This window comes from Magnolia sinica, chromosome 14 (assembly GCF_029962835.1).
Source record: "Magnolia sinica isolate HGM2019 chromosome 14, MsV1, whole genome shotgun sequence".
Classification (NCBI taxonomy): domain Eukaryota; kingdom Viridiplantae; phylum Streptophyta; class Magnoliopsida; order Magnoliales; family Magnoliaceae; genus Magnolia; species Magnolia sinica.
Genome location: NC_080586.1, coordinates 7,553,258 through 7,569,209, shown reverse-complemented (window position 1 = coordinate 7,569,209; position 15,952 = coordinate 7,553,258). Strand labels below are relative to the sequence as shown.

Below are 15,952 nucleotides of genomic sequence, written 5' to 3'. Positions count from 1 at the left end.
TTTACTTAGTGCTTTCCCTTCAAGAGCATTACCACCCCACGCCAAGCTACGAACAAATCCCCAATAGAATATGGCACCACCCAACGGCATTGGAACACATATAAAATCAACTCCAAACTGTTCTAGCTAAAATGCAGTGAACAAGCATGTGGTCAACTGACTCCACATCCAGAAGAGATCCAATGCAAACATCAGGAATGATCATTTGTAGTTTCTGCAAGTTGTCCACTGTACACACCCAATTCTTTCCTGCCAACCAAGTAAATGCAGACCCTATGGGGACACTCAAATCATATCCTCCACTTCATCAATAAAATATAAATTAACTTTTCTACCGAAAATTAAAACCACAAATGAATCATGTTTGCTCATCAAAATCCTACCATTGATTGACATTTTCCTAGACAACCAATTTCTAAGGGTCTTCTAATCCATGGATAGGATCGCCTGACCAATGTGATTTTTTTTAGAAAAGCGCCACCCACAGTAGGGCTAAATAGATGAAGAGTCCACATCTCGTAAACGTGTACAACATCTCCAAACATTGAATCATCATCAACTAAGATCCAGACATAAATGAAATAACTGTCAATTTGCTTGATATTTTGTGGGTCACCTGAATAGTACAATTATCTTCTTCTTCTTTTTTCTTTTAGGAGTTCTTTTTATCTCAAATATCATACACATTTATATTTGAATGTATGACCTCATGTGCATGTGTATGGCTTTACATGTATTCGGACTTAGCAAACCTCCCGAAGACGCCTCCCCTCATTCTTCTCTAGGTACACACGGAAACAAGTGAAGAACCGAGGAATTGATTTTAACGCATGAATCAAATTTCGGACTTTGGCTCACTCGATACATGTCTATCAAAGCGGGTAGAATCAGCAAACCTCGTCAAATAAAGGTTGGATTCATAGATCTTTTACTTTTGCAACTCGACTTGCATCTGAAGCTTTAACTACTTTCTGCACCAACCTTGTGACTTGATTCATTAAGGATTTTATTTTAATTTATGACTTCTTCATTAAGATTTTGAGTGTGTCAACTCTCGATGCTTACTATCAACTACTTGCTATGCCGACCCCCCCAAAAAAAAAAACGTTCACAGGTCTTGCAATGTAAATCAAATTTTAATTTATTTATGCATGATATGCTAAAAGAAAGAACATTTCTACATGTCAATATGGGTCTCACTACAAAAAACATTTAATTCATGATTTTGCAAAAAAACAAGTAGAAAAATAAATCGCAAGCTGAAAAGTTCCACAATTAAATCCCACCTTCTCAAAATGTTCCTTCATCTTCTGTGATGTCATGAATTGCATTAAGAAATCTGCAAGCATAAGCTTTGATGAAATGTATTACAAACTAATCAATTTTTGTTCTCATCAAATCACGTATGTTGTGAAACTTTCTTTCAATGTGTTTTATCCTTTGAATTCTTTCCCATGGCAATAGCAGACTCATTGTCAAAATATATTTTAATAGAGCAACTAGGTTTGAAATGGGAAAATCATTCAAAATTATTTCAACCATTCGGCCTCCATGCGTACCAAACAAAAGGCAATATATTTAGATTCGTGGATTGTGATATGCAATCCTCTTCTTGCTTGCCCAAGAAATAACACCACTACCACGTGAATATCTACCCACTAGTCTATTATTTGTCATTTACGTTGTTCGAACAACTACACCACTATACCCTTCTAAGAGTGAAGAATGACCTCTGGAGAACAAACCAATGTCTTTATTCTCTTTAGATATTTCATAATTCTGTTGATTGCACGCCAATTTTCAATACCTCGATGACTTTGTGAGTCCACTCATCACACGAATAGCGTATGTTATATCTGGTCCTGCACATGTTACTACATAGATCAGGATATCAACCACACCAGCAGAAGGCAATTTTTGCATTTTTAAAGATACTTAAGACCAACACCATGTGTAAGACATGTCTTTTGACAATTTTTAAGTAACTTCCATAGAAGTATTAGTTGATTAATAATCCATGATCTTTCAGGATCTTCTCAATATAGTGAAGTTGAAATAAATTAATTGTCTTTCTCTTGCAAGTTCTTAGAATCCTGGTTCCTAAGATACAATGTGCTTCACCCATATCCTTAATATTGAAAGCTGGTTTCAACCAGTTCTTTACATGTACCAAGTATATTATTATTATCAAGCAAGACATCATTGACATAGAGCAATAACAAAAAGATATAACCACCACTAATCTCGAGATATAGCATTGGAAAAACTACCAATAGCAACAAATCCATAAGATAAAAGAGGTAAGTAAACTTCGTATACCACATGCAGGGAGCTTGTTTCGATCCATAAAGAGCTTCACTAGCTGAAAATGCTTTTGTTCTAAACATTGAACAATAAACCTTTCAGGCTAATTCACCAAAATCTCTATTTTCATCAAGATTGTTCTTGACTAACAATCCATTGTTAGGCGTTACACCAGTGTTTTAAATATCGACGATATCGGCCGATATATCCCATGATATTTCTTGTATCCCACTTGTGCGATACGAAACGCACAAGTAGTAGGATATATCCCACATATAAGATCTGGTGAGCATTTTTTTTATTTTCGATCTTCTTTTTTTTTTTTTTTTCTATAAATCATGTTAAGTCAGTGTCGAATTCTTATAAATCCATGTTGTTTCATGTTTTGCATGAAAAATCATGAATTCGGAGCTTCAATTTTGAGATTTGGAGGGGATGGACCAAGTTGCGGAAAATTGAAAAAAATTAAAAAATTTCCAATTTTTCGCAAATTGGTTGCAATCTTTGTGTCCAGACATAAAACCAAACATGTATGTAACCTGATTTAGTGATTCTTCTTTTTGCTTTTGAATGTATTGCTTGTGTTTCCACACATCTTCTTACATTTACAAATTATATGAATAAACTTTGAATATACTTGCATCAATTCAGTTAGACAACGCATAGATTAGGACCCCATACAAAGAAAACTTATTATGTACACTTGATTTTTGTAATGTTTTGATTTGTAAGTGTGTATTGATGTCTTTTTTAACAATCACTGAAATTTCATTGAAAAATTCGACCAATTTTCAATATTTCCTCATGTTTCCAACAACAACGATACAATACGCAATACAACCAATATATCCCATGCAATAACTGATATGTATCCGTATCCCAAGGGTGCGATACGTAACACAATACCGATATTTTGAACATTGCTTGTATCTTTGTGCCATGATGGCATAGGTGGTGGCGTATAGATGGTCTACTGATGCAGGACAATTAACCACTTGTTCTAAAAGCTAGAGTATGGCGAATTAATCCATTTATCTCATTGCCCAGGCCCCACGTCTCATTGATTAGGCCCTCGGTCAAACCTCCCTCGTGGGCCTCAAATCACATGGGTACCGTCTCACACAAGCCACCCGAATCACACGGGTGGGGCCCGCATCTCACGAGCCACCTGCCTCACACAGGCCACCCACCTCAAGTGTGCCCCTGCATCTTACAGGCCACCCCACTCGAGCCTGGTGTGAAAATGCCCCCGCATTAATCACCCCCGGTGAGGAGTCGAACACAAGACCTCCCGCTCTGATACCAATTTGATGCAGGACAATTAACCACTTGCTCTAAAAGCTCGAACTGTTAGAGTATGGCGAATTAATCCTTTTATCTCATTGCTCAGGCCCCACATCTCATGGGTTAGGCCCTCGGTTGAACCCCCCTTGTGGGCTCCAAATCACATGGGTACCGCCTCACACGAGCCACCCGAGTCACACAAGTGGGGCCCGCATCTCACGAGCCACCTGCCTCACACAGGCCGCCCGAGTGTGCCCTTGCATCTCACAAGCCACCCCACTCAAGCTCGGTGTGAAAATGCCCCCGCATTATCTACCTTGTACACGAATGCGGGCTTAGCAAAACTTTCTTTGTACACACTTGATTTTTGGGCTGAGGCATCTTGGCGGTGGGTCCAACTTGATGGATGGTTCAAATATTGTATATGTGATCTGTGTGCAATGATGGCATGTGAGGTGGCATGGAGATGGCTTCCTTGTACACACGTGTAGCCTTGATAATGCTCTCTCTCTCTCTCTCTCTCTCTCTCTCTCTCTCTCTCTGTTTCTCTCTGTGTGTGTGTGTGTGTGTGTGTGTGTGTGTGTCTAGAAAAAGGGCAGATATTGGATAGCCAGGAACTTCTTCACCTTCTTGGTTTACCTGCCAACTCCCAAGTCAAACTCGACTTGGTGACTCTCTCTCTCTCTCTCTCTCTCTTTGTGTGCGTGTGTCCAGAAAAAGGGCAGATATTGGATAGCCAGGAACTTCTTCAGATTTCTGTAGAAATATCATGGTATCAAAACCACGGTGCTCTCTCTGATGTTCGTGTGATTTCCTTTGCGATCAGAGACTTCTCGTCTTTGATTTATAGACTTCCTTGTCTCGTCATTCCCATCAAATTTTTTTATTTCCTACAATACAAGAAAGTTGCAGCATCTTCTCTCAGTTCGTACAGAACGAGTCTGCAATCATCCAAGCAACGTCAGAAATTACTCTAGTTCATGACAGCCTGAATATTCAGAATAGTTAGAAGATTTTTAACATTTTTTGCTCTTCAGAGGTAGGATTTCTGATCACAGTTATGGTTTTCTAGTTTTATGCGTCAGGTTTTATCTAATCCACACAGCATCAAGGTCCTCTTGTTGGTTATTGGATCTGATCCATTGCTTGATCATTTACTGGGACTCCCCTGTGCAGTCGATAGTCGCAGATAGGGCCGATCTGTTTGTTTTCTATACCTCGTTCACAGATATGATTCATTCTTGGCTGTCAATCATAGAAATGGAGAAGTCTGAGATATTTTTTGTTCAATTTACAAGTAAAAATTATACCTATTGGGCTTTCCAATTCCAAGTATACCTTCATGGCAAGGAATTATGGGGGCATATCTCCGGATCTAATCTGCTGCCTACAGAGGATGAGAAAAAGATATCCTCCTGGCATATTCAGGATATGAAAATCAAATCCTGGATCCTTGGATCAATAGATCCTCAATTCATTTTGCATCTCAAACCCTACAAAGCCGCAAAGGACATGTGGGAATTTTTAAGAAAGGTATATCATCAATGAAATTCTGCACATCAATTCCAATTAGAATTTGACATTGCTCAATATCATCAAGGAACTTTGCCTATTCAAGAATATCATCCAGGCTTTTTTACTTTATGGGCTGAATATGATGAGATTAAATATGCTAATGTATCTGACGTCATTCTAGCTGAAATACCAGGACTTCAAGTAACTAGTCACCCGGGACCAATATTATCAAAATCTTACGATGAGCAAAAACATAATAATTTCACGTGAAGTTTGTAGCCTAAAGTCCTTTAACATTGACATAGTAAGAATTCTGCAACAGCAAACTAGCATCTTTTTCATCTTGTTTCTTTTCTATTACAAGATACCTTTATTGGTTCTGTTTTGATAGTTAAGGTACTTTTATTCATATGGTATTTTTCACTTTTATATTGCTTTATGTTTAAATGAATCTGATGAATTGCAAATCTCCATATGTGTTGGTTGATTACATTTTCTTCTCCCCCTTCATTTAGCCGTGGGACTTGCTATAACAGAAATACGAGAAATTGAACTGGTGTCTGTTTTTGTTTTTGGTCTCAGAAACGAAGAATCAGTGGGCACGAGATGATCCTGCCTTTGTTGTAATTTGCAGCCTCCTTCTGGCAGTTGCAACTTCCGCTTATTGTGCAGCGTAAGTTTATAATTTTCTTTATTGTACTATCCATGAGTCAACTTCTGATTTGACATGTGCTGTGATGTGCTATTGCTCCAAGAAATGGTTACCGTTTGTATGAAGTTTTCAGACTATCTCATTTTTCCCCATTTTCCATAAATTTTACAATCTTTCATTGTTCTTTCTGTTGAATTGGATTCTCTCGAAGTTTTGTTTAGGCAGCACGTAGAGAAATTCAAGTCTCAAACCTGAGCACCAGATTTCTTGAGGGTAACTATCAAGGTTTAAAGTATCGTCTGACACCAGTACATATTGCTGGATTTGTACCTATATCGTCCATGAACAATACGGCTGTAGCAGCCCACATCAGCTCAAAAACATCCCGATACAGGGGCGAACGACCCCGTATCAGTGGTGAACGATACGTTACGCCATACAGTGATTTTAAACCTTGGTAATTATCCAGATTTGCCTATATGTTGATGACTGCAACCATAATCAAGAAGGAAAAGAAGAGATGCAACTAAACTAAACTTGATTTTCAGTTACCTGAAGGCATTACCAGAAATCTTGCTACGCTTAAATTGAAGAATTTTGCAAAGTTAAACTAAGGCTTTCCAATAACCTGAAAGCATTACAAGATTTTAAAAAAAATTATTATTAGAAGCATTTTGCTACATTAAATTGATCTTGATTTCCAATGACTTGCAAACAATATAAGAAATCTCCTCTTTAACTACAAAAAGTGTGTTGCAGACTGTAAAAATGATCTAGGGCTGGACTTCTAGGATAAACTCAACTAAACTTGTCTCTATAAAACCTAACCCTACTAGCACACTTCAAATTCAAGATTTTAAGCACATGCAAAGTGGAGAATAAGCATTTGACAAGCTACCACAGCTTTCAACCCTTAGTTGACAAATACAACTCATAATGCATGCAATAATAAATTAGAGAGAGAGAGAGAGACGACCCCAATTAATTGCGATAAGGCTTAGATGATGATGATGAAACCGTCCCAAGAAAAATTCAAAAATTGGAACTCAAGCTTTTTACACTAATGAAAAATCAAAAGTTCATTTTAATTTTGTGAATGTCTAATCTACCTTTTCAATCTCTTCATGTGGAAAATTACCAATCACACTAGAAAGTATAACTACCCAGATGGAAAATGAAAACAAAAATAGAGTAATGATTTGACAACAAGATTGTCAAAACTTCTCTACACCACCAATTCTTAATTGTATTGATTATTTTTTTGTTCTGATCACTTTTGGGTTCTCTCGTTTTTTTTTTTTGTCCTTAGGTATGACGAAAGCCTTGGCCATGCTGTTTTCACAGTTCTTTCGGTGGTGGCTTTTCCTTTTCTAATAATCGGAATAATTTTAGCTACATGTTGTTGGTAAGTCTTCTGGTTTGAGATGCCATGTGCAATTGTATTTAAGTTCAATAGAAAGAGGTAAACACACAGTGCTGATTTTATTTCGTCATAATGTTATGTTGGTTTATTTTCTGACAAAGGCTTGGTAAATTCTGTGTGCATGTCCAATAGTTCTAAAAGGGGAAAAAAGAGATGTGATATCTGATAAAATGTAAACCAGAGAATCTCAACTCAATAGATATGAGGAAGAGAAAAGATCAATCTGATGATATCTACAGTTGGGGAAAGCAGAGAGGAGAAGAAGAGGGTTGGGCAAGGAAAATTAAAAGTTCCTTAACCATCCATGGCATCCAAAATAATTGTGGTGCCCTCAAAATCTCTAATTTGGTTGATTGCATGTATTACTTGTGTGCATAATGTGCAAGAAAACCATAGCGAAATGTCCATAAGGCTATATTTAGAGCTGAAACTTTCACCCCTGATGAAATGGGGACAGCTAAAAGATGCTCAAACCACCTTTTAACTTCATTAAGCACCATTTGCTTCATCTACCCAGGATAACCTTAGCTATCAAAGCTTTGACTTGAACTATCCATTTTCTGGTGAAGTTAATGTGTTAAGTTTCTCTCTATGCCTCCTTCACCCCCCGGCACAGTCAGGTCAATCCAGAATATAATTCAGAATGTCAGATTTTCCACAGTCCTTATGTTTGATTGACACCTTTTATCCGTGGTCAACGCCAAACCAAGTCTCATGTCAAAGTAGAGGGTTGAAGCATCCTGATAACTATTTACAAGAAAAAAGGAGATGCTCAAAGTTGCACCCGCTATCACAGGTTAAAGTTATGGTTGCAGTAAGAAGCACAGCTACCTGAATTACGGCAAATCGAGTTTGAATTCATAGGTCACAGTTCGACACTTATCAAAATTCTTCAGTTCATTGGATAGGCTCATTTAGTTCGTTTTTAGTTCGCTCAATTTGCAGTTCAAGTTCACCTAATCCGGCAGACCAATACCATCTTCTAATTCAACATAGTTTGTTCCAATTCATATAGTATGCAAAACCAATTCATATGAAACATTTTATATCCTAGGTTGCAAAATGCTCGTATAACGCCATAGCTTTGTGGGGCCATTGTGTTGCTTGTGTCCATCTGGAACTCTAAACTCAGCTGGGCCACACAATAAGGAACAATGTTAAATCACCCCTGAAATTTGAAAGTCCACACGGTGTGGCTCGCCTGAGTTTTGGATCAGGCTGACCTTTGGATTGTCCCTTTATCTTGGTTAGTGGCACGTGATAAATGTCTTTCATGGAATATAAATAACGTGGTGTATCCCACACCAGGGGTTGGCACTCCTACCAATTATTCCCTGTAATTTGGCCCACATGTGTCTTGGATGGGGCTGATTTTAGGTCTCAGGGCCTAAATTTGAGGGGGGCACCTGATGTATGGAGAGGATGTTATGCAAACAACATGGTGGGCCCCACAGAGCTCAAGCAATTCTACCTGCCAAACACAATAGGTGTTGTGCAGGATTTTGGAATCCAGTTCCATTCAAACATGTCTCCAAGTACAGAGAGAATTTCATTTCCAAGTTCCTAGGAAATCATCGGATACAACGCAGCTTTTTATTTTTTCCCACCAACATATCCAATGTGTAGAATATTGATATGAAAATCAGGCCAATCTGCTGATCAATCGGAACACGCCATCAAAATCAATGACAGTCATTGTTATGAATCAACATATTGGTGTGGGGCTGGACACTCACTGTGCCCCTCAGCATTAATGCACACCAAGCCAAGATCAGGTAGGCCCACTCAATTGATCAATGAGCCCAGTTTAAATGGAAGGAAATTACTGTGATAAAACTTACAACTAGATCCCCATGTGATGGAGTTTTAAATTGGAATTGAAAAGCATCTTGCAATTGCAATTATTGAAATTGTATGGTGGAATTTTTCTGAGGGTTGCTCTGGTAATCTGATTCACAGGCTCTCTGTTAAATAGCTTTGCAAGTAGGGTACATTATCTGTTTTGGACAAGGTATTCCGTAACGGTAACGGTAGCCATAACGGTCACTACCGTTACCTTTACGATACGGGTCGTAATGGCTGTTATGGCCCCTGTAACGGCTGTTACGGTCTCTTTGTTTATTGAAAGAAAAAAAGGCAAAAAACATGTGTTTGCCCCGTAACATTGAAAAAATATTCGAAAAACCTGTATTTACGTTGTAACAAACCATTACGGGGCTGTTACAGCCTTTACAGGGAGGGTGATAAGCCATTAACGGTGGTTACAGGTCATTTTTTCCATAACGGTTGTTACGACTGTTATAACCCCGTAATGTGTAACGGTTGCCATTGTTACCTTTATATAACGCCCTTTATGATCCCGTAACAGCCCTTACAGCACACTATGGTTTTGGAACTTTCCAAACTCAAAGTAAATTACAGATTTAGTACCCCGTTGTGAAGTTATTAAATCCAAAGCAAATTAAAATTCTTTTGACAAATTTATAGCCAACTTATTTGATACAAATCCTGAAGTCGCACCAATCTGGCCCGATTATGAATCGAACAATGTTGAATTTATTTGTGAACTGTTCCGAATTGGTAATGAATTTCGAATCGATTTGGTACAACTAAAATCGACCAATATTAGTGGATTTTAGTGATTCAAAAGCGAGAATGAGATTGCTCAAATTGATTTGCAGTTTGAGCATAGAAATATTGATTTAGGCAACTATGGTATGAAGCTCTAGGAGGGTGGTGGAACAAAGACTCAAACATGAAACTAGGATCTCCACGTGACTTGATCTTTAGTTTCTTGCCATGGCGATCAATGATTGAAGCTATTTTTCTACTTAGATAATTGATGCCCAAGTCTAGGGAGAAGAGGAAGGATCTCCACATGTTTTTATAGATTTGGAGAAAGTGTATGATAGGGTACTTGGGAATATTATGTGGTGGGTGATGAAGAAATGGGTATCAGGAATATACATCAGCATCATTAAAGATGTGTGAGAGTACTATTATGCAATAAGAATGGCTTTGGGTTAGACCAATGAATTCCAAGTTGCTGTAAGTCTCCATTGAGGGTGGGCACTTCTTATAGATGAAATAACTGCTAGTCTCCAAGATGAGGTTTGCTGGTGTACATTTGGTCGATGGCACGAGAGAGGGAATGCTAATATGGAGGTTCTTTAAAATTATTGGAGTCTAAAGGCTTAAAATTAGTAGAACCAAGAAAAAAAAAATATTTGATTGGAACTTAAGTAGGAAATGTTATAGAAGAAAGGCAGAAGTTAAGATTCCGATGTCCCAGAGATTCCTCAAAGCAATTACTCAAACAGATGGTTGATGAGGATGTTTCCAATAGAAAGTTGGGTACACAAATGGAGATGTGCCTCTTGATTGTTGTGTGATTGTTGTTTACCTAAGAAACTACGGATAATTTTTTATGAGACGGTTATTCGACCAGCTATCTTTACGAGGTAGTGTTGGGTAGTTTAGAAGGTAACATGAGCAAACATTGAGTGTTGTAGAGATTACAATGTTGAGATGGATGTATGTGAAGACAAGGGTAAAATTAAGAATAAGATCATTTGTAGTTGCTTATTAGTTCCAATGAGAGCGAAAATGATTAAGAGTAAATTGATAGATTGGTCATGTGCAATGAAGACTGGAAATCGCTCCATTAAGGAGGGGAATGTTGATTGTGGTTGAAGGGCTTGAAAAGAGTGGATGAGAGGAAGCTCTAAGAGGACTTGGGTTGAGGTAGTGAGAAAGGATGTGAAAGCTTGTCACTCTTTGAGTATGGGGCCTTAGATAGGAAAGATTGTGTGAACACTAAACACTGGGATTGTGGTCACGGGGCCCTTTCTTTTTTCAGACTTTGGCTCATGTGCTTTTGTAGTTTGACTCAGGATATGAAATATTTGACTTGGAGTCGCCACTAGTCAATTAACTCAATTTTCCGTAGTCGGCTAGACCCTACAGAATCTTTATAAACTAGAGAATTCGATGATCCTTTATTTTATAATGAATCCTGATCTACAACTTGGGATTCTAAGGGACCTCGGTGACAAAAAAGGAAGGTGTTAGGCACCTCCTCCGCCTACATGTGAGGGTGGTCTCTACTTCGTGGGATTCACAAATTTCAAGGGATTGATCAGCCTAGCGTTTATGTATGCCTGGTAATGAAATGAATGATGAGTGTCTAACTCAGGATTAGGAGTGAGAGATCGACCGCAGGTGATCTACCAACACTTGTTTACTTGAGAGAGACGAGGAAGAAAAGAAAAATGAATGGATGATTAATGATGCGTGTCCAACTCAGGATTAGGAGTGAGCGATCAAATGGCAAGCGATCTGCCAACACCCGTTCCCGTTTACCTGAGAGAGACGAGGAAGGAAAGAAAAATGAATGGATGATGAATGATACATGTCCAACTCAGAATTGGGAGTGAGATCGAACACAGGCGATCTGCCAACACCCGTTTACTTGAGAGAGACGAGTAATAAAAGAAAATGATCTAACCAATTCGAGTTTTTGGGGTAGTAGGATTTGGGAACATTGGCAAGTCCCAGAGCATATGCTCGAACAGACTAGAGAAGCAGCGCAGTTGGAAGGGATGTGATGATGCAAATGCGGGAATGATGAAGGTAATGAATGCAACTGATCTGTGGCCCAAATTAACTAACAATAGGGTTGTTTGGGGGGTGGGGGTGGTTGATGGCCGGAGTGTCGCAAGGGTTGAGGAGGAAGCTTGATCTACACCAGGTGGTTGGGATCAGTGTTTTAAGTATCGACGATATCGGCCGATATATCCTGCGATATATCTTGTATCCCACCTATGCAATACAAAACACACAAGTAGTGGGATATATCCAACATGTTCGATCCAGTGAGCATTTTCAATTTTCAATCCTTTTTTTTTTTTTTTTCTATAAATCATATGTTAAATCAATGTCGAATTGTTACAAATCTATGATTTTCATGTTTTGCATGAAAAATCATGGATTGGGAGGTTCGAATTCGAGATTTGGAGGAGATGGGCCGAGTTACAGAAAATTGGAAAAAAACTAATAATCAAATTTTCTCAATTTTTCACAAATCAGCTACAATTTTTGTGTCCAAACATAAAATTAAACATGTAACCTAGTCTAGTGATTCTTCTTTTGCTTTCGAATGTATTACTTATGTTTCCACACGTCTTCTTGCATTTATAAATTATATGAATAGACTTTGGATATACTTGCATGAATTCAGTTAAACAGCACATAAATTAAGACCCCATACAAAGAAAACCTATTATGTGCACTTGTTTTTTGTAATGTTTTGATTTATAAGTGTGTATTGATGTCTTTTTAAATAATCACTGAAGTTTCATTGAAAAATTCGACCAATTTCCCCATGTTTCCAACAACAACGATACATTACGCAATACAATCGATATATCCCATGCGATAACCGAGACGTATCCATATCCCAAGGGCGCGATACATAACGTGATACCGATATTTCGAACATTGCGTTACACCACAATGCCGTAAGTGTATGTGTGTGTTCATGTAAAGTGGGGTTGCCCCATGTGTTGTGTCTACTGGTCTTTTGAGGAGCCCACATCTCTATGGTGTCTTTAATGGAACCCACATCCTGTGTGTATCCGTGTTCATGTGTCTATGTACAGTTATGGTAGTTATTTCATCCATTAAATAGGTTATTCTCATATATCATATGTTAAAATTGGAATATACATGTATTTAAGCAAGCGTAGCTTAATTTAGACATGTGAATACATGTTTTAGATGTGCATGCACCTTAATGGTTTCCTTTTTGGTATATGGGCCACCTTGAATACAATGTCAGGATTCAGACATGTTATTATGTATATAGTGTTAAGGTGTGTACTTAACAAATCCTTATTTTCCTTAGTGGAACTTTGGGTTGGCTCTCTCCAACCCTTTTCACATATTTTTCATTGAGGGAGATATGACTAGGTCTAACCTTGAACCATTATATCACAGTGCCAATGTCAAAAAGCTAAGACCTCCTTCACCAACATAATTGCGGTATTATTATATTGTGACATGTCGCATTTGGCTGTACCATAGCCTGAATTATCTCCAAACACCCGACTCAAGAGATAGAATCCATGTTTAGAACAATTTCAAAGACACGAAGCAGATGTATCAATCAATTCACTCCATAGGCCCAACAGACAAGAAGAGTACATTAATATTACTAAGATATGCATGCATCAGCCAAAAAAAATCATAAAATGACTCAACAATCAGGTAAAAATCACGATTAAAGTTTTGATGTCATTGCAAATTGGTAGTAGACATACAATGGTGAAAGTGATTAGAAACGCTTCAACACCTAACGACCGAAAATTCTCAACTACATTTGCATTAGCTAGAGAACTATACATTCAAATGCTTCAATCAATATAGGCAAAAACAGAAAGAAAGAAAGAAGAATTTACCTGCATTGTTCTCAACTTGTGCTGCTGCTGGAAACAACCCTTGCACCGACCCGATCAAGCCTCTGGATCGTCGCCGACGCCTGCAATTTCCCTTCCTCCAAGAAGGCCTTAACCATCCGTGCCCCGATAACTCTCCCCTTCTCCTCATTGTCCGTCACTGCGACTGCAGTGGGCCCTGCCCCACTTATTGTGCATCCGAATGCCCCGGCTTCCAATGCTGCCCTCTTCACAGCTGCCATCCCCGGAATTAATGGAATCCTGCTTGGCTCCACAATCCCATCTGATGAAAGTGCCGAGCCCAATAGCCTCCCATCCCCCTGAAGCACAGCGGCCACCAGTGCAGCAGCCTGGCTGCAATTCGCCACATGCATCTTCATCCCGACCTCCTTCGGCAGCACCGCCCGCATCTTCTTCGTGGGCGCCTCAAATTTTGGGCTGACAAGAACAAAGAACAGCTCCGTGCCAGCCGGGAACTGTAGCGGCATTAAATCGAGTGGCTCGTAACTGCGGACCAACACGAACCCGCCCATGATCGCCGGGGCGATGTTGTCAGCGTGGTGGCCGCTGACCTTTGCCTCCGATTCAAGCCCAGCGAGGATGAGGTCCCTGATGGACAGAGGCCTGCCAAAGATCTCATTCATGGCAACCGCTGCAGCGGCAGCACTGGCAGCACTGGACCCGAGTCCGCTGCCGAGCGGTAAGCCCTTCTCAAGGGTCATGGAGAGGCCCACTGAGCGGATGCCAATCATGCGCATGACAGCCATGCCGGCGATCCCCGCACAATTCCAGCGAGGATCACAGCTGAGCTTCTTCGAGGTGGCAATGTCGGCACTGTGGATGGAGGATATGGAGAGGGAGCCGGGATGGACCATTGGATCGATGCGAAGGGTGACGGTATCGCCAATGCCATCAACAGCGCAACCAAGGAAGTCAAAACCAGGGCCGAGATTAGCGATCGTGGCAGGGGCGAAAGATTTGATTAATGTGGAAACCGGTGAGGGTTCAAATGATAACTGGGATGGAGTGTGGTTGCATCGGACAGTTATGAAGCGAGTGCGGGGAAGGATTGAATGGCTGGGATTGAAGTTTGAAAGAGCCGGGGAGTGGGGTTGCTTGCAGAGGGTGGTCATTTTGGCATCAAACAGAGATGAAAAACCCCGATGCCTGAGAATTGAACAGATAAGTCACTTTCAGGTGGTGTTTGGGGGGGGGGCGCGGTGGGGGGGAGGAGGAGAAATTCACCTTTAGCTGTAAGTCACTTGCAATCCTTACAAGCCAACGTTCTAAATTTTTAAAAAGAAGGAAAAAGGGGGAAACGCACCTTTGTGATCTCTTGAACTGAGGCCGACCGAGGGTTCGGCCCACCAGATTGACGGTCTAGAGAGAGACGTATGTGAATTTGGAGAACGAGAATCCCGCGATTTGAAGGGAAGGAGACGGGTTTCTTGCAGGAAGAAGGTAGGGCTTCTGAGATATGCTCAGGCAACGCACGGTGTTGTCAGGGGCTGTGGGGGCCACCACCATATACGTGTTTTATCCAAGCCGTCCATCGATTTTGAAAGATCATTTTAGGGATGAAAAAAAAGAAAAGAAGAGAAGAGTCGGATCGAAGGTTCGAGTGGATCGTAACACAGGAAGCAGCGGTGAGATTGACACCGTGGTCGAAACCTTCACAGGGCCCACCATCATGTTTATTTGCTGTCTAACCTATCCATAAGGTCAGGTCTTTTACCCAAAACTTAAGTGACCCCAAGAGGCTTTTTGTTGTTGGCATGTAATCCTCACTAATTTTGTAGCGTGGTCCACTTTAGCATTCAATCTATCTCGTCTGTACTCATCCATAGTGAGTAAAATCTTTGAGGTCCACCATGATTTATATACTTTATCCACTCTGTCCATCCATTTTAACAAATAATTTTAGGGCTTGAGCCCAAAAATGAGGCATATCCAATTTTCAAATGGACCACACCACAGGAAAGAGTTGAATTGTACGTCTACTGTTGAAAAATTCTTGAGGGCAACAGAAGTTTTTGATCAAGCTTATATTTTTGTTTTGCCTTCATCATGTCTTTTATAATCTCATGAACAGGTTGGATGACACATCATTGAGGGGCCTAGAAATGTTTCAATGGTAAAAATTAGTATCCTTACTATTTCCAGTGGTATGATCCACTTGATCTTTGTATATGCTTCAATTTTGGGCTCAACCCCTTAAATTAGATGGAAAAATGATGGACGGTTTGGATATGCCACATACATTTAAGGAGGGCTGAACGGAGTTTACTCATGCGATGAGAGCTTACTGAGTTAGGATAA

The 15,952-nt window shown here is 39.8% G+C and overlaps 1 protein-coding gene across 3 annotated transcripts; it reads right to left on the bottom strand.

Moving 5' to 3' along the window:
- Positions 1-1,472: 1,472 nt before the first annotated feature.
- Positions 1,473-15,114, bottom strand: LOC131225206 (homoserine kinase-like). 3 transcript variants are annotated; one of them, XR_009161247.1, is made up of 4 exons: positions 14,958-15,114; positions 13,637-14,800; positions 6,308-6,383; positions 1,473-1,862 (listed from the first exon to the last, which is right to left on the bottom strand). XR_009161247.1 is itself a non-coding variant. In XM_058220689.1 (3 exons), exon 2 carries the CDS (start codon positions 14,764-14,766, stop codon positions 13,648-13,650), a length of 1,119 nt encoding a protein of 372 aa, XP_058076672.1. In that variant the 5' UTR covers positions 14,767-14,800; positions 14,958-15,114; the 3' UTR covers positions 1,473-1,862; positions 13,637-13,647. The 3 variants fall into 3 exon arrangements, 2 of the variants coding, with proteins under 2 accessions (XP_058076672.1, XP_058076673.1); XM_058220689.1 differs by lacking the exon at positions 6,308-6,383; XM_058220690.1 differs by lacking the exons at positions 1,473-1,862; positions 6,308-6,383 and adding an exon at positions 8,288-8,310.
- Positions 15,115-15,952: the final 838 nt, after the last annotated feature.

What these genes read in the sequence shown, in the direction of transcription:
- LOC131225206 (XM_058220689.1), bottom strand. Translation starts at nt 14,766, where the DNA reads ATGACCACCCTCTGCAAGCAACCCCACTCCCCGGCTCTTTCAAACTTC.